Here is a 19405-nt window from a genome sequence, read left to right on the forward strand (position 1 = left end):
TTGCCACTGCACTGATTTACTTGGGAGGGGCCACTTTGCTGCATTAAGCCTGCAGTAAGTGGATGGTCACATTATTACAGCCCCAGCTCCTGACACACAACCAATGTCCAAAATGTTATTCTGCACTTCACTGGGGTGTATACAGAATTACATTTCACACAAAAAGAATGATTGTCAGTGAACTGGTGTAGCCTTTATAAATACATAAACAAAATGAAGTGTATTACAAGTTTGGCCAAAAAGGCGGCAGCCTCGGGGCACAGACTTATCAAATGCGCGCCTGCATCTGTGCGCCCTCTCATTCCAAGAAAGGGAATCTTTAAGAGCTGAGGAGGGGTGTACTTGCCAAGTCTTATCCAAACCCTATTCTGCAATGGTTGCCCAAATTTTAACCTACTCTAAACCTAAACCGAGTGCAGAGAGTGCTGTTGTGCTTTGTGACTTGGCTGCCTCAGGGTGTCACTTAGCCCTGAGATGGCACTGGCTAACCAACTACATCAAAGTCCCTGGTCTGGCCAGTCCTACACTCACTTTTATCAGATTCAGTAAGAGTTCTACTGGCTTATTATGCTTTTTTAAAAGGCCTATGTTTACCTGCAGCTTGTTTTCAAGGTTAAAACTCCCAAATGGTTGCCCTTTTATTGGTCATCACTGGGATCACCTAACAGTAGCTGGGAACTACCCTGCAGGGCAGTTAAAATCATTAGTCCACCCACCAGCAAACAGTATAAATAAAGTAACTTACTGAACAAAATTAAATTGCAAGTGAATGTAAAACCAGTGTGTCAGAAATTGAAGCAATTACCCGACTCTGTAAGAGAAGCTGTCTCTCCGTGAACCTAATAAGGCAGTAGTTATTGACAGTCACCCCTTGCCACACATAGAGGAAGTATTTGCTGAACACTGAGGAGCAAAGTTCTTTTCTACCCTGGATTTTCTGATTGCCTAAAATGTTGCCGAATGAGTAATGCTGGGGATCTCACTGCATTTATTACCCACCACAGTTTGTTTTGTTTCAGATAGGTACCTTATGTACTAGTTTTGGTAAAGCTAGTTTTTAAAGACTGATGTCTACTATACTTTATAACATACCTGTTGTACAATGCTACTTGGATGATATCTATGGTCTAATTCTGGATCTTTATCATGATAAGAGTCTTTAAAATTTATCTGAAAGGCACTGAGTCAGCAGGACTGAAAATAAACTTTTTTCAAATGTCACAAAACATACATACAGCATAGCTATAATTTCTGGGTGAGCTATAATTTTTGGGTAATATAGAGAAAGTCGGCACTCCCAACACAGTCCAGCAAAAAACGAGTGTAATGCAAGCGGGGCTTATGCATTTGTACACTTTGAAATGGTTTTACAGATTGTTTAAAAGTTAAATTTGCTAGTTGCACAATTCTGTATGCAAATGAAGTGTGAGACTATTTAATCACGTTCACAGCACTGGTTTGTTTGCCTGACAAAGGGGTATGCCCCAGAAACGTTGCTGCTATTTTTTTAATAAATGGCAATGGGCCGCATTGGCAGCTTATTGGCCTGTGTATGAGGCCCTCTAACTTGCATACCCCACTGATATCTGCCCAAAAATCAGGCAGATGACAATTGGCAGGTTTAAAAATCCTCTCAGGATGAGGAGCACATTAGCTTGTTGATGCAATCCTCCCCTGACGGCCTGCATCTGATTGATCATTTGTTCAAATCTGAAGGTAGGCGGACTCTGTAAGACCACTGATTAACTGTATCAAGTTAAAATGCCGATCTTTATTGAAACATGATTAAGATCTTATGGCAAGCACCTATATTCAAATTTAAATCAATAATTCTCTCCCCTTGTAATAGGTTGCAGCACCCGGGCCACTGAGTAGTGTTGGAGTTCAATCCTTGAATGAGAATTGAGAATTTTGTATTGGGAAATTTTAACTATAGTGACAGGTCTGGGGCATATACCTATGGTGATACTTTTAATGTTGATTTGATCATTTGGCCCGAGGGTTAAACGATCAGATCAATCTGATATTGCACATCTTGAGGCAGGCATATTGGGGCAAAATCCGCCAAATGAGTGGATCTTTCAGTGCATGGCCAGCTTTACTGCTGATAGTTTGTCATGCTTACCATAACCTACAGATTCAGGCTGCGGCATTTAATGATAACCCATCACCTACACCTACAACTACAACTGTTGAATTAAAACAAGCTGTTGTAACATGTTCAATGCAAGTACAACTATGGGACTTTTTAAAGAGCAAATGGACAAACTTTGAGGAAAAAACTGATCTCTGATCTTCAGCTGTACTATAAGATTACACATAAACTCCTTAGCAGATGGCTATTTTGTCCATGGATCCCAATTACTGGTACTTTGCAAGAAAATTCATACACCTTGCACATGAGAGTCGCCAAATGATTGTACAAACAAAACAAAGACTGAGAACTATACTGGTGGCCAAGAAGAGATGCCAAAGTGGATACTGCCATCCAATTTTACTTTTAAATCTTGGAAAACATTTACAACATACTTCTTCTAAAACTACAGAGTGACTTGCAATGAAACAAACCAAGTATCCGCAGCTAAATTTCTTCAGACAAATACGCACTAAGTTACATGCTGCAGAAATAAACTTTACACAAAACACAGTAACTCAAAAATTCCCTTCTGATAACACAGTGAATGTCAGTGGTTGACATTGCTAGAGGTTTGTTATGGCTGAGTGAAGCTGTTAATAAACTACCACATTGATTCCTACAAAACATAACACTATCTTTTAGAGACACCTTTGTCCCAATAAACAGAGTTTGTATTGGAAATGCATTCTGTATATGGTTTACATTCTGTAAATATTTACAGGTTTTGTTTATGTCAAACACTGCAGAAAAGTAATCCACCTGCTTGATGCTTTACAGCAGTTGTGGGAGGAAAACATTAAGGGGCATATTTATTATGCTGTGTAAAAAACAGCGAGAAAATTCGCCACACATCGCCAGGCTTCGCCGTGTAAAAATGGCGTAAAAACTGCGTAAAATTGGCGTAATTGTTTTACGTGTTTTTTCTTCCACCAGAACTTATGGAAAATAACTGAGTAATATCTGGCGTTCAGATGGCAATCTTTTCTATTTATTTTACACAGCTTTTTACCCCGTTTTTTCAGGTGAGTTAGTTTTACACAGCATAATAAATATGCCCCTTAATGACTCAAAACACAATAACACACCATGGGCAGCATAACACATAATTTAACTTACTTACTGCAGTGAATTCAATGTCTTGCAATAGCAGGTTATGTTTGGGTGTTTGGCTACCCAAGCTTTAATGCAGATGACAAGACACCCCATGTGCCAATAAAAAAACTCAAATACGTTTAATGTTTTGAGTTTACAAACTCGAAAAATTAAACTTTGCAAATATTAGTTGACTTTTCCTAGGACAGTTCCCATTGACTTCTAATAGAAACTTTTTTACATTCAAGTTTTCATGTTTTTTGTACTTAATAAATACCATACATTTGAAGTTGATAAATCTCCCCATAGATGTTTAATGTAACAATGGAATGTTTAATGAATACAATGAATATACTGACTACATTATTCAAAACAGTATCTGCATTTAGCCCTATAATATGACCATTATAAAAGTTTCATTCTAGTATGGAATAATCTTACCTGTTTTACTTCATATTTATTTTTGCTGGTGGCAGCTGAAAGTATGTCTTCAACAGTTCTTGGTTTCTCAATGATTGACTGGAGAGTGAATCACAGTACGGTATTGATAGTCAGAACCCAGCTGCCGTCATCATCAAAGCAAGCTTAATAGCCATGCACCGATGTATAGTATAAAAAACATCTATACAAAAAATTTGATCAAAGACCCCAGCTTATCCAAACCAATCTACAACATGCAGGAATGATCAAAACATTTCTAATCACTTGTGGAAAAGCTCTTTGAGTAGATTTGAGTAATGTCATGGTAGTAATAATTTAATTGGGGCTTTAAAGGAAAACTATACCCCCAGAGTGAACACTTAACTAACAGATAGGTCACTTAACATAATATAACCTATTAAAGAATCTCGCCAAATTGGAATATATATATATTAGTAAATTTTATGCTTTTACATCCTTTACCTTGATCCACCATTTTGTTATGGGCTGTGTGCTCCCTCAGAGATTACATGACCAGAAACAATGCAGCTTTAACTTTAACAGGAAGAAGTGTGGAAGCAAAAGACAGAACTCTGTCCATTAATTGGCTGATGTGGCCTAGCAGGTATGTGTGCCTTGGCTTGTTTGTGTGCACTGTGAATCCTATGATCCCAGGAGGTGGCCCTTAATTTTTAAAATGGCAATTTTCTATTTAGGATAACCTAATTGCACATACTGTACTACTTAAAAAAAGTATATTTTTATAAAAATGGTTTATTTAGTTGAAGGGTTTTACATACGAGCTTGTTATATATTTTGTTTATATATACAATATATTTTTAGAGAGACCTACAATGTTTGGGGGTATAGTTTTCCTTTAATAAAGAGGGTCAATAATTAAATTCAACAAGTAAAATTCTTGTTAAATCAAAACATATTTAGTTAGATGAGCAGGTTGATTATAATTTAATATATTTTTCAAAAGTTTCTTACACTGCATGCAGTTATACAAAGCACAAAATTTTACAACAATGCAATTAAAATCTGCAAGCTTTTTCAGTCATTTTTCTCTCTAAACAATATGAATTTTTGGGAATAATTTTTGAATTAGCATTGAAAATTTAAAGTAGAACTCAACCAGAAATATAACTCACCCCCCCCCCCCCCCCCAGAGACTATCACTAACATTATATAATTCAAAACCACAAAAAAATGTAATTAATTATAAATGTATGTTTCCAGTTACTCGTTTATTATTATATATTATATGGCTGATGGAGTTTAAAAGTTTTATTGCCAAGTATATGGCCGTTTGGCTAAGTTTACTAAATATAACCTAGTAAACCAATAAGTATGTACATACATAAATCAGCACTTGTGTTGCATTCAGCGCACAGTTTTTGATAATTTTCCGTCTACCAGAAATGAGTCCAATATTTTCTTTTACAGTATGACATAGGAGATCTGTAATAACAAGTGACTGACTCCACCTAATTTTAAATACAACAGAAACAGGTTAATTTACACTGTATATCAATTTAACTACCTGGTTGATTCTTTACAGATATGTGTCTTATGTGAACTGGAAATCCCCTAAAATGAGGGCTGAGTGGAGTATGAGGAAATATTTTTTAATGTTTGGTTTAGTTAGAGTGGAAAATAATGCTTAATGGATGATGCCAGTTTTGTTCCAACAGTGTTTAATACTTAACAACTTGCAAGTGGCAGCCACAGTCAGCAAACATTTGTTTTCAGTGATTCATGATCACAAAAATCATACATGTAAAACTTCACAAAAGACCTGGGGAAAAGGTTGTTCTGGATAAGGAAAGGGATATCAAAAAGTGTGCGTGACCAGTGTAAACGACCTGCATGAAGATCAGTCAATAAATCAGGCATAATTTACAAAATCCCCTGCTACAAATAATAGAGAAATAAAGAAAAATCACACCCATTAGTGTTCAGATACAAAACATTTGCAGCAGAGGATTTGTGCTGTCCCCTAGTATTTTAGGTGGTGTATCTGATTTGTCATGTTCATGAAAGAACCTGTGCTTCCCCAGTTAACACTTTTAGCTTTTTGTTATTCACCTGCATACTAGCCGATAACAAAAAACAAATACCGTAAATCCATTTAGTTCTCTCTTTGCTAAAAATGTTATAAAGACTTGCCTGCTTGAAGGCACGTTTCTGATAAAAGGTCTTTAGTAAAAAAAAAATAATATGCTGCACTATAAGTAGAATACATTGCTATTGGGCTCATTTAATAAACAAGTATAAAGTTATGCTCCGAATTTGGGATGCAGCTGAATACCATTTTTTTTTCTCTTTTCTCTTGACCTACTGTTTATATTTTGTGCCATAAAAGTTTTCAGTTTTCTCAAACAATATTAATTCAAATTCCTCCAGGGCCAGACCAGTCTTACATTTCTGCATAGCATTACTGTGCCAACAAGGAAGTCCACAAAAAATGGCTAGTAACTCAAACAAAAATAATAAGTCTGCTTACCTTGTTAACATCAAACATAGTGGGATAAATAGTAATAAAAAAATTAGGACATTTTATTATTATATATTTACAGGGTTAAGATTATGCTCTACATATCCTCACACAAGATATATATATGTACACAAATGTTCACTATTTCAGCATTGTCAAGTGTCACGCATTAAACATGACGAACACAGAGTTTCAGCCCTCATGCTTTAAAAGCAGGAAATCAGGAAATTTACAGTTGCTTGCCTGACAACAGCCTACCAGCCCCTACTGCTCTATGAACTCCCTGATGGTCACCTTTTCCCTGTTCTCCCACTTGAAACTTGCAGAATGGCAAAAAATAAAATACTTCCAGCGCTTATGTAAGGTACTTTGGGGGTGTAAGTGGAACTAAAGCCATTTTAAATTTTTCAAGGGTACAAAAATTTGGTGTATGCCATAGCTGCACAGTGACAAAAAAGGTGACCTGCCTTTTAGTGATTAAAAAAGTCCTGAGTATTTTATTTTACAAGAAGTTTTGAGAATATATTGAGTTTGCACAATGGGTAATTATAAACTTGACCTAATCTTTTAAAAATTTGCTTATAGACAGCTAAAATATAATACAGTGGGTTAGTTTAAAGGCCTTTCCAAAAAATTATTTGTTTTCGTAGGGACAGAGATTATTATTATTATTTACCTGGTTTTCATCATTAATGATTTGTTGATTTGCTATTCTGACATTTTCATTAACCATTTGCTTGGTATCAGTGTTTTTTTTCAGTAAGTCAGCATTGTTGTGAGGGTGCAGTCTCAGTGTAGACAATTGGGATAATTCCACTTCTTGTTTTTTCCTGAGAGCAAAAATAGTTGTACAATAAACAAATGTATTTCTGTGTAAGAGAAAATTATGTTAAACTGTGGCCTAAATATTTTTCCATAGTGCAAGTTCCAACTTAGATTTTGAGAATTCAGTATATAATAAACAAGTTGTAAGACTCAGATGGGTCAACATTAAAATTTAGCAGGCGCAAATTGCAATTCCAAATACAATATCATGGGGTGCGTTACAGCAAACCTTACACAGCTACCAGTACAGGTGGGAACATCTTTTCGGCCGAAAATGCGCAAAGAGCACATGACAGTACATCATCTTTGTCACATGGAAATGTCCTTGGTGTTATTGAAAAGGGGTACTTAAAACCAAGGTCTTGTTTACAATGGTTGGGCAAATTTACAACTGGGCAATAACCCATGGCAACCATTGAAATATTTGCTTTCATTACTCCTGCTGCAGCTGACTGAACATAGCTAATTACTGGTTGGAAGCACATTTGCCCAGTGTTTGTAAATAAGCCCGACAATGATATAACCATGACTATTAAGCATGTCATGTAAAGTACAGTAGGTCTGGAACATTGCCCTGAGCTTTTGCACTATTTAAGAACTGTGCATAAAATGCTGTAAAGTGGCCTGAACATCATTTCCAAATGGTATATTATACAGTGCAGATCATCAACTATGTTGTTAATCTACAACACCCATTGTTACCTTGCTCCCTTTTTTGCTGACATACTTTTAAGCTTTGAACAGAATATGCTCAGAAACAGAAGTTGCTGTCATAATCATATGGCAGTGTATAACGTCAAATATTTTCAGCCAGATCTGAATCAATAAATGACACAGTGATAAAATTTTTACTTGCGTACATTAACACATTCACAATGGTTTTTTAATGTTTCCGACAGGGTGACTCAAACATTAGTATAGCTGTTTAACAGCACGTTAAGCAAGTAAGAAATCATTTTTATTTGCAGACTGTCGCAGTTCATCTTTCCTCAGGCACAGGTGAGTAGACCTGTAGCAATCTCTGCAACTTTTATTATATAACCTCCCAAATACCAAACAATAAATTGCCTTAAATCAGTCATACAATGGCAGCAGCAACTGTTTCCTACAAAAGTAAGCCAACATAGATTTTGTTTTATGATAGTGTATTTATACACACTATTCAACATTGTTCTCAATAAATTATGTTGAAATTGGTACTGTAGTCTGACGAAATATTTTCCATTTATAATCAATTTAGTAGAGCTCATTTATCAACAATGGACAAGTGTGAACTTTGGCAGTAACACATGTGTAGCGACTCTGGAAAGTTATTCCTGGGACCTCACTTTACTGGGAGGTGGTTACAGGATTGGGGATTAGCTAAGAAAAATTAGCTGACCAGTCCTTTGCTCCACTGAGCATGTTAAAGGGTTTAGGACCCTGTGGTATTAAAGTTCAGGGACATGAGTGGGTTAGCTCAGGGGTATGTAGTGTGCCAGAGAGCAAGACACCACTGTGGAATCACCTGTAATGGCAATACTCAAAAAGAGTTTCCTCTACGGAGTTCTCTAAGGGGAAGTATAGCCCGAACATTGCAATGTGCTCAAGAAGCTGTTTCCCGTTACTGCTTTGTGTGTGTTTGCTGGGATTCAATAAAGAAGTTCATTTGTTTGCAAGTGACATCTTTGGTCCTGGTTAGGGATGGGTGAAAAAATTTGCCACACAACAATAAATTGGCGTGTGCATCTATAATTAGCAATTAATTATTTTGCCCATCCCTAGTCCTGGTCATTACCAAAGCAGTGGCAGATATTTAATGTGTGTCCCCTTAACAGCTCGGCTGATACTTACCAGGGCAAGCAGAACAAAAGGTAATATTTGTGATACAGAGGCTAGGAGTTGCAGGGAGCTGTTTCCCAGTGTGCCAGTTTATAGTGCCCTATGTGCAATTATGTGCAGCCCATGCACATCTCACTCTTGCTAAAGCAAACACCCAAGGGTGTGCTACACATACAAACTAAATTTAATTTTTTTCAATCTGCTAAAATTAGAACAAGGAAAATATAGGATAGCTTGCCCTGGGTTACTACCCAAATACAAATTTGCCCAATCCCATTCACCCCAATCAGATCAATACCAGAAAGTCAAGTTTACCTTAATTGCTCTGCTTCTTTCTCTGCTTCTCTGCGTGCCTGTTCTGCGATAATTTCATCACAGATTTGATCATAGGGTTTATCAGATGAATGTTCACCCATGACCCAGACCCAGACTTCCTGATCAGTTCCAAACCTCCAATGTACGGATTTATTACAGGCTAAAAAAAAAACAAAATGCAATACATAAATATCTCACACACTATGCAAGCTTACTATAAAGAACAATTGGAACAATTTTTTTTATTTTTTATTTACAATTCATTAGACATTAACATGAGCTTGACTAAGACTATTTTGATGGAACTTGAATCCTAGTACAAACAAACTAGTATAACGTCAAAGTTCTACTACATTATGGGGCTCATTTATCAAAGTCCAAATTTCAGACTTAGAAAACTATATTTAAGAAAAAATAGTATCAAATATGAAAATTTCGGATCGCATTGTGGTCATATGAAAATACAGTGGAGAAATTTTTGAATCCAACCGATCGTAAAAGGCGCAAAAAAATTTTGACCTCCTTTGAACCTTCTGTTCATATTTTTGAAGCCTCCCATAGGACTCAATGGCACTCTACAGCTCCAACCTGGCCCAAGGAAAGTCACGATACCGAAGCTTGAATGAATCCGAAACTTTCGTACTCGTTGCGACAAATACGATTTTGTCTCAAAAATTGTCGCAAAGTATGAAAAAGTAGCGGAAATAAACTAAAAGAAACGCAGAAAATGTGCCCAGTTCTAAAACATAGAAAAAATACAAATTTTTAGTATTCGGACCTAATCGTACTTTGATAAATCAGCCTCTATATGTTTTTGTTGCATTTTACCTGTGTTCTTACTGTTCAAATTATTTGACTCCAGCAAATACCACTGTATTGAGTGGCCAAATTCTGCTCTGAAGCTATAGCTAGTTCTTTGGTTCTAAATGTCAGTCACAGGTAAACAGGTGAGAGCCAAGGCTGATTCAGACAGGTAGTGAATACCTCTGATCCAACTAAAATGGTGTAGTAATTGGTTAATAAGTTTAAAAGTCCTAGAACACAATACATGTAGCATTTGAAGCAATGCAAATTGTATAAGATTTCCTTATATGCATCTACAAATGTGCTCATAGCATGAAAGCAGCTTTAGGGCATTGATACATGCTTGGTTTGTCCTGGTGAATCACAATACTCCTGGTACACAATAGACACTAATGCATGCAGCAGATTGCATGCTTTGCTTTGTACTATGTAAAAAGCAGCTGCTCATAGAAAAGTCGATCTTAAAGGAGAAGGAAAGGCAAAGTCACTTGGGGATGCCAAAATGTTAGGCACCCACAAGTGACTTTAATCGCTTACCTTGTACCCCGGGCTGGTGCCCCTTTTCGGAGAAAACAGCATCAGCCCGGGGTACCTGTAGCGGAGTGCTTCCTCCTTCCTGCTTCCTTTTCCTAAAATGCCAGCGGTCGGCGCATGCGCAGTAGAGTGAAAAGCAGACTTTTCTGTTAAAGTTGGGCTTTTCACTCTACTGCGTATGCGCGCGCATGAGAGAGAAGGAAGCGCTGCAGCTACCCCGGGCTGGTGCTGCTCCTAACAGGGGCACCAGCCCGGGGTAAAAGGTAGGCGTTTTATGTCACTTGGGGGTGCCTAACATTTTGGCACCCCCAAGTGACTTTGCCTTTCTTTCTCCTTTAAGGAACAGTTCAGTGTAATAATAAAACTGGGTAAAATTGATAGACTGTGCAAAATAAAAAATATTGATAAAGCATACTCAGTTTTTACCTTTCTTTCTCCTTTAAAGGAACAGTAACACCTAAAAATGAAAGTGTATAAAAAGAATTAATATATTATATACTATTGCTCTGCACTGGTAAAAGTTGTGTGTTTTCTTCATAAACACTACTACAGTTATATAAATACCCTGCTGTGTAGCCACTGGGGCAGCCATTTAAATTGAAAAAAGGAGAAAAGGCACAGGTTACTAAGCAGATAACAGATACGTAGCATAGATTCCCATTGTATTCTACACAGTATCTGGTATCTTCTTATGTAATCTGAGCCTTTTCTCCTTTTTTCAATTTAAATGGCTGCCCCCATGGCTACACAGCAGCTATTTCTATTAACTATAGTAGTCTTTCTGAAGCAAACACGCAACTTTTACCAGTGCAGGGCAACAGTACATTATATTTTAATTATTTTAAAACATTTTTATTTTTTAGTGTTACTGTTCCTTTAAGGTCTACCTTAAATGTGCCACTTAATAGGAGGTAATGGAATGCAAGCTGATGTGCTTTTATGTTGTATTGTGGCTATGAAAAAATGTGGTGTTCCTTAGAACTGCAAATGCTAATAAGAGGCAAGTCTTCCAAGATTCTGTCAATCTGGCTGAAAACGATTTTGCCACTGTTTCATCCATTTGCCTTATGTTAATTATCCAGCTCCTGTTGCTTCTATTATTCCACCCTCCCCAACAAACATTTTGCCATCTCTTTTACTTACTTTTTTTACCCTTGTTGAAAGACACATGTAGTTCACCTAGAGGCCCAGGATTAAGAAACAGGACTTAACTGGTCCTGACAAAAGGTGGGTAACTGGTTATGGCTCCCTTTGGTCATAACACAAAACACTGCTCTGTGACTAAGAACTATGTAGTAGTCTGTATATATAATAAATTAATCCAATGTGTGCTACACCTAGAATATATTTATATATTTTTTATATAATAAATTATAGTAAATGTTTTCTAAGGACCTCTGATGTGAGGGAAGGACAAAGCCAAAATGTGTTTCATGCTACAAAGAAATCTTTACAATCTGATAAGGGAACCACTACTTGAAGTTTGCATTCAAACTGTGTTAAATAGAGTTCTGATTCTGTATCTTTATAGGACTATAAATACGGTTATATTGACATTAAATACAAAGAAATTATTCAATAGGAATGATACACTATACCTTAGTTTTAAAAGACTATTGACATCAACACTATGATATATTCAGAACTCTGAATGTATTTACTGTATATACTCGAGTATAAGCCTAGTTTTTCAGCACCCAAAATGTGCTCAAAAAGTCGCCCTCGGCTTATACTCGAGTCGGGTGCCATGGGTCCCTCCAAACTAGCACCCTCTGTCCTTTGTGTGCAAATTAGGCCACCCGCAACCAGACCCTCCAGTGCCCTGGCTCGCTCCCAAATTTATCTTCATCTACCATCCTCACCTGTCCCATTCTGCACTAGACATTTCACTTTATATTCTATATAAACTATATATAGTTTTGAAGGATTTTAACTCTTTGTGTTTTAGCTTGGTTGCTGAATACTCTTAAGGTATCATTGTTGATATAACAATTGTTTTTGTTGACCCTCCACTTACAGAGCTAGTTTACCGTTTTTATTTGAAATAAATATTTAAAAACATATACCCCACTGATGTCTCATTTAATGTAATTTTATTGGTATTTACTTGATGAAACTTAGCAGTAGCGGCTGCATTTCCCACTCTAGGCTTATACTCGAGTCAATAAGTTTTTCCAGTTTTCTTAGGTAAAATTAGGTACCTCGGCTTATATTCGGATCGGCTTATACTCGAGTATATACGGTAAGTAATTTGTATTTACTGCACACTGACATTGGCACCGATTCCCAGGCCTTTTGTTATTAGTCATGAAAGTGCAGGGACATAAAGGATAGGGCGACAAAAATGGTTGTGGCTTTAAATTTTCAGTGCCATGAACTAGTGGCCTGACCCTTAATAATAAAATTGCACAAATGCCCCAAAATATCTGATGGCAGCCCTAATATGGTACAAAATTGCAAGACATCACTGGTCCTAACCTTTTTATCCCCAAGGACCCATATGTTGACAATAGGTATCATCAATGCCTTACTCAATTTCAAAATCACATGAACAAACAACATGAAATGCAATGCTTTATAGATGAATACTGAACAGCAGGGGTCATTTATGACTGCAAGTGCACATGCAATGCACATACTAATGCAGGGGAACCCTGGAGCTACTGATGCCCCTAAAGTACCCCCAGGGTCCCCACATCACTTTGATGGTGAACGCTGGAAGGTTCTGCACAATTTATGTAAAACTGCAAGAGCAGATGTGTGCTTTTAACACATTGGCTGCTACTGCATAAGGTGTACTGCCCCCTATTACTCTAGAATTATGGGGAAAATGCTGTATTGCATTGCATTTTGTGCCCTTTTCACACTGCACTTGAGGTTGTAAATGATTCCAAATATCTTTAACTCTAATAAACATCTTTAGTCAATGGTCATTTTAGTGCCTTTTGTCAGAATTCTCAGCTTGCCTAAAAGGTGAAGGAAAGGTAAAAACTAAGTAAGCTTTATCAGAAAGGTCTATGTAAATACAGCCATAAGCACTCACAGAAAAGTTGCAGTCAAAGAAAAGCTTCTATCAAAAGGAAGAAAAGAAAGAAACACCGGATTTCTTATGTCTTTTTTTGTAAACACGTTCTTCGGTATCTGACTTCCTCTCTCAGAAAAATCAATTCAAGGGCCCAGAGTCTATAGTTCTCTCCCCTCTCTCACTCACCCCCAACCTTAGGAATGTGTAATCTGAGCTATAATGGCTAGACTGCAAGCAGGAAGCTATGGCAAATGGCAGTTGCAATCTTAAACAAACAGAGAAAGCTTCTAGGGCTCTTTACTTTAGGTATGGTAATGCTTTCTGCAGAATAGATATAGCATTCTAGGTGGCACTAATTTGGCAGTAAAATGCCAAAATGACTTTCCTTCTCTTTTAATGTTTTTAGATACACCACATTATCTGATCAACAGGGGATTCTACTTCTAAAAAAATACATAAATGTGTATATATAACAGAAGTGCAAACAAGTCTTGCTGAATCCCACAAGCAGCTTTGCAAGAGTCAAGGCCAACTATTTGTAAAATGGTTCTGCAGAATAACCTCAGTTTGGAGATTTTATACCAAAATATAAAATTTATAAAGGTTTGCCCAGGGTTGCATCTCTAAGAACTTTAGCAATTTACAGAAATGTTATATATTTAGTGCTGTCAAAAGCATTTGTTAGTCTGCAGTTTTAGACTACCAGCTCTCTCAGGTTAACTATACAAAATCAGCACAGCAAGTGACAGTGTTACTGACATTCTGACCTTCTCCTTGTCAGAGAGCTGTTGAGTTAGAAGCCTGGTATTAGCAGTGTAAAATTGTGTTTAGAGGACAACTCACAGTAAGTCTACATCAATTCATCCCCCCCTTTAAAAGGTTACATTTAAATGGCAATATCCTTACAGTATGGCTAGACAGAGGAAGTAAATTAAAAAAAAAGCAGTCCCCTATGCAATAAACTATATGAAAGTGTAGCTGAGATGTTTTAAGTAATACACACTAGTGTCCAACTTTCCATTAAAATCCCTAAACATAATATACTTGCAATTAATAGGTCTATTACAAAGGCCAGTGGCATTCACATGTTTTCTCCACTTGCGTATAAAATGCCAATCTGCTCCTGTCCACCCTGTCTTGTGTGTGCACTGACAGACACGGCACTGGCCCTTTAGCTCATACACAAGGAAGATTTAGGCACAAAAACCTTTTTGCAGCAAAATCCTTCCAATGTGCACCCTGATGAGCCAATGTTTTGTCAGTCATTTGTACAAAGTGTTTTTTGTAGCCTAACCCAATGAGCAAGTTAGGATTTATCAGACACATATTTAAAAGCAAACATCTTATTGGTTGCTATCATAAAAGAAAATCATGTGCCTTTTATTACATTTCCCCAGTTGTGCGTTTAGCAAAAAAATATGGGTGATGTCAGAGTAGGGTTCCCATCAGTCAACATTTCAAAACCTTAGTTCTCATGGAAAAGTCCTCATCTGCAGCTGCTGGCTCAGTGTCCCTATTTTTATAAATCACTTGGCCACGATCCTGCTTTATGAGAGTGTCTGTGCATTGACAGTAAGAACAGTAAGACAGCAGCAGTAATGTATAACATGCTAATATTTTGTGTTTTTTATCAAATGGAGCTTTGTGACAGTGACCTTGAGTGGGTGTAGTCGAGGGGATTGGTGAAAACGTATGCAAGGCCAAAATAAAAATATGTACGAAGGCTTCATAAATCACAATTCAGAATTAAACCTGGTGGCTTTTGGGCATTCACAGAGGCACATGCTTCTGCATTCAAATCAGTTTGCATGTAATTTGTCCCACTGAACTATCCCAGAATGTCACCACTGACATCATTTGGCTTATCTGACTTGGAGAATTAAATAGGAGAATAAAATCAATAAAAACATTTAACTTAAACAAAGTAAACAAAACTTACTGTACTTTTCCACGGAGGAGATAAAATACATTGATTTCTGACTACATGCGATGTAGCTGGCTTAAATGAAACTATGGCTGAGGGCACACAGAACCCCTTGTCTCAGCCTGCATTTTTCAGTCTAAGAGATGTGGATCCTCCTCCTTGTGCATCGTGTGCCTACACTAAAAACTACAGCTAGAGCAGAGTTCGACCCGAAAAAACGTGAACGCAGTCATTTTTTTTATGCCAACCTATGCTCCACTCTGCTGTGTATGTCTGCACTGAGGCGGATATTGTGGTTTTCAGTGCAGGGACACAGAGCAACATAGGGAAGCGGACCTCTCTGTGTGGCCATGCCCTATATCTTCAGAATGATTACTTAACCACAGATAATTTATATCATAATGAGTAAACCATTAAATAATCTTACCAAACACATATATATTTAAGTAAATATTGTCCTTTTATATCTTTACCTTTGCCACCATTTTGTAAAGGTCCATGTGCTCCCTCATTGATCAGCCGACAGGAATTAATGTCGTTTTAACTGTAAAAGACTGGGTCATGTAGCCCAGTATGTATATGTGCCCTTAGTTTGTGTGTGTACAGTGAATTGTACATGGCAGGGAGTGACCCTTAGTACTTAAAATTAGGGATGTAGCGAACCTCACATAAAAAGTTTGCGAACCCGTTTGCGAACTTCTGCCAAAAAGTGCGAACTTTTGCGAACTTTGCGAACCCCATAGACTTCAATGGGAAGGCGAACTTTGAAACCTAGAAAAGCCATAAATGGCCAGAAAACTGATTTTAAAGTTGTTTAAAGGGTGCCACAACCTGGACAGTGGCATGCAGGAGGGGGATCAAGGGCAAAAATTTCTCTGAAAAATACGTTGTTGTAATCAGTAATCAGAAAATAAAAGCAGTCCTTACAAGGACTATTGGGTTACAGCAGATGAGATCAGAAGGACAGCTGTCCCCAGCAGCTACATACAGAGCAGTAGAAAGTAGATTACTAGTCAGCAAAGCTACCTAAACTCTCCCTCAAATCCCTGCACAGCTTCTCTCCCTATGCTAACTCATCAAGTACACACAGGCAGAATGTAAAATGGCTGCTGGGCTTCGGTTTATATATGGAAGGGAGTGGTCCGGGGGTGGTCCAGGAAGGAGAGCTGCCTGATTGGCTGCCATGTATCTGCTGGCTATGGGGTGAGAGGTCAAAATTTGGCTCCAGCTAAGGCGAACCCAAAATTGCGAACATCGCTAAAAGTTCGCGAACTTGCGAACACCCGATTTTCGTGCGAATTAGTTCTCCAGCGAACAGTTCGCTACATCTCTACTTAAAATGACAATTTTGGTTTTAGGATTGTCCAACAGCACATACAGCTAGAAAAGTATATTTTTATTAGAATGGTTTATTTAGATGAAGCAGAGCTTTACATATGTGCTGTTATTTGCAATATATGTATATAGAGACCTGCAATGTTCAGAGGTATTGCATTTTATGTGGGAAGAGACAGGGGTGGGACATTATGGATATTCTCTAGAAAAAACATCAGTACAACAGGTTACATGATTTTCATACACTTTTGTTTCTGGGGGGGAAATTATATATCTAATCTGTTATATCTAAAGTAATGCATAGTGTAATAAACATGGTATCATGGTATAGTAGACATTCTCCAGACTGCACTATATCAAATTTTTTATATCACTATAAGGATAACTTTTTTTGTAAATATTAAAGTTTCTCTTTAAATTTTCTTTAAAAATAAGTTTGCATAACATTTATTTTAAAAATTAAAAAAAAAAAAAGAATGACACATAAATTTGACTGTACTCAAACAAGATCCCACCCTACATAGGAACTGTGTCAGTCTGTGCATGCAGTCTGTGTCAAATGCTTTCTGTTGTTGTGCCCACGTAGATTGGTATGTATAAGAGTATTTGCCTAAATACAGGGCATTTAACAAATACAGTCTCTTTGCATGAACACAGAATTCAAAAACTAGTAAGCAACAAAGTAACAGATTTTTCAGGCTATGATGCGTTTGAGGCTTTATATAATATGAAGGAGTATAACAAAAATCTGTTAATGTGAATTATACAATTATTAGCTTGTACAAAGTGCCTTCCTTATCTATTTTATGCAATTCAGACATAGCAGAAGTACTTTTGATAGCAAATCCTTAAAGAGCACATTTGTAAAAGGCATGTTAAAAGGAAGGCCAGTTACATAAAAAGAGAACATTTGGTGTATACATTGATATATAAAATTAATATTTTAAATAACTCATTTATAGAAATCTATGATATATTTATTTAGTGTTTTATAACTGTAAAAACTGTAGCCAGACCCAATCCAAAGTGATGTAGTCAGGCCCGGATTTGTGGAAAGGCCACAAAGGCCCGGGCCTGGGGTGGCACATGTTAAACTTTTTCTCCCATACTGAGCAATGGGGACCTCTCCCCCACTGCTCCGTATGCGAGTACAAAGCCCCGCATATGCGTGCATGCGTGCGGGGGAGGGGTTAGGCAATGGACGGGGGCACCCGGATTACAAATCTGCACTGATTCTGCACAATCTGCAGTGATTCACTGCACTGGCAGATTAGATTACTGCACTTTGGACTTCCCTTATGACCAGCTAATGAATCACATTCCTCCTCGCTGACCCTACTTTATCAATGTGCTTCCTACACAGCTGAACTGAAAAAAGGGCTTTGTTTATACATCTACAATGTCCTTTAAATCTTTATGTGCAAAGGGCAGTACTAATTGCCCACACATTTTGAAAACAGACATCAGGTACCCCAGTGTCGGACTGGCTCACCAAGATACCAGGAAAACTCCCAGTGGGCCCTCCTGCTCCTGACCATTTGGCCTGTTTCATGGTCATTCCCTACTTCTAATTGGGAAGAAAGAGGAGACATAGATGGAAGAATAGACACTAGCATGTAAACAAAAGAGACTAGAAGAATAAAGAGGTTGGGTGAGGAAAGGAGAAAAAAAAAATATAGTTTGGAAAGTGGGTCTAGGGTCTAAAGTTTTCTGGTGGGCCCCTGGGGTCCCAGTCCAACACTGAGGTACCCACTGAAACCCACTACACTTCTGCTATATCTACTGCAATGTGTTGGTCATTAAACTCTTTACAGAGTTTACTGCAATTATTTAAGCTACAGTAGGTACCCTAAAGGTGGCCATACAGGCCTGTGTTGGGGAAACAACGTCTGGCCTGCCTGACCGAAATCTGGCTTGAAATTGGGCAGATTTCGATCTGACAGGTTAAAAAATTCATTCGGATCGGGGACTGTATTGGATCGTTGATGCGGTCCCCAAACCGACTGCGTAGGTGGGAATATCGGGAAAAGATCCGCTCGCTTGGTGATCTTAAGGGTGTCTATTAACAATTACATTCTCCTCAATTTGTTGAATTATATAGTGTACATTTTTGCATATTTGTAAGGAGTGGACCAGGGAAATATCTCCCAGACTAATGAAAGTTATAAAAAAAGTAAGTCTAAGCTTATAATAAAATTATAAAAAAATTAAAAAAAAAGTAAGTCTGAGCTTATAATAAATGGCCATAGCATTGTTCCAAAGCGTTTTCCTAGCAGTTACTTGTAGCAATGTTTCTGGTAAAAACTGCACACCTCATATTTTACAGCACTGTGTCCTGGTAAATTTTCCCTGTAAAAATGTTTGAAAACATCCCATCTGTCCTTGCTTACAGAAATACATTTTTTGTAGACCTTAACGATTTGGGGGATTTTGCTCTAACTATGGGGACAATTTTGTGGTGTTTTTTTTTTTGTTTTTTTTTTGCAAAAATGCACTAATATTGCCAGAAGTATCCAAGTGCACTTTTAATGAGTGAAATTGGCTATTAAAGGTGATGTATCAAGACAAAATTTAAATTTCAATCAATGTTTCATGTTTTCACTGCTTAACCTGCAGCTGGATGAAAAAGGGAAAGGCTAATCACTGATTGATTGGTATTGGTTACTGCCCGGG

At 37.5% G+C, this 19405-nt stretch overlaps 1 protein-coding gene across 5 annotated transcripts in view; it reads right to left on the minus strand.

The window, feature by feature from the left end:
- sh2d4a (SH2 domain containing 4A) overlaps positions 1 to 19405 on the minus strand; it is a 46310-nt gene that overhangs the window by 11422 nt on the left and 15483 nt on the right. For 4 of the 5 annotated variants that reach the window (XM_012965810.3, XM_012965811.3, XM_012965812.3 and 1 more), the window contains 3 exon segments: positions 9111 to 9270; positions 6826 to 6979; positions 3671 to 3748 (listed from right to left, as the gene is read on the minus strand). In XM_012965810.3, coding sequence (XP_012821264.2) covers positions 3671 to 3748; positions 6826 to 6979; positions 9111 to 9270 — 392 coding nt within the window. 5 annotated transcript variants of the gene reach the window in all.

The sequence above is a fragment of the Xenopus tropicalis genome, chromosome 1 (assembly GCF_000004195.4).
Source record: "Xenopus tropicalis strain Nigerian chromosome 1, UCB_Xtro_10.0, whole genome shotgun sequence".
In the NCBI taxonomy this organism is placed as follows: Eukaryota; Metazoa; Chordata; class Amphibia; order Anura; family Pipidae; genus Xenopus; species Xenopus tropicalis.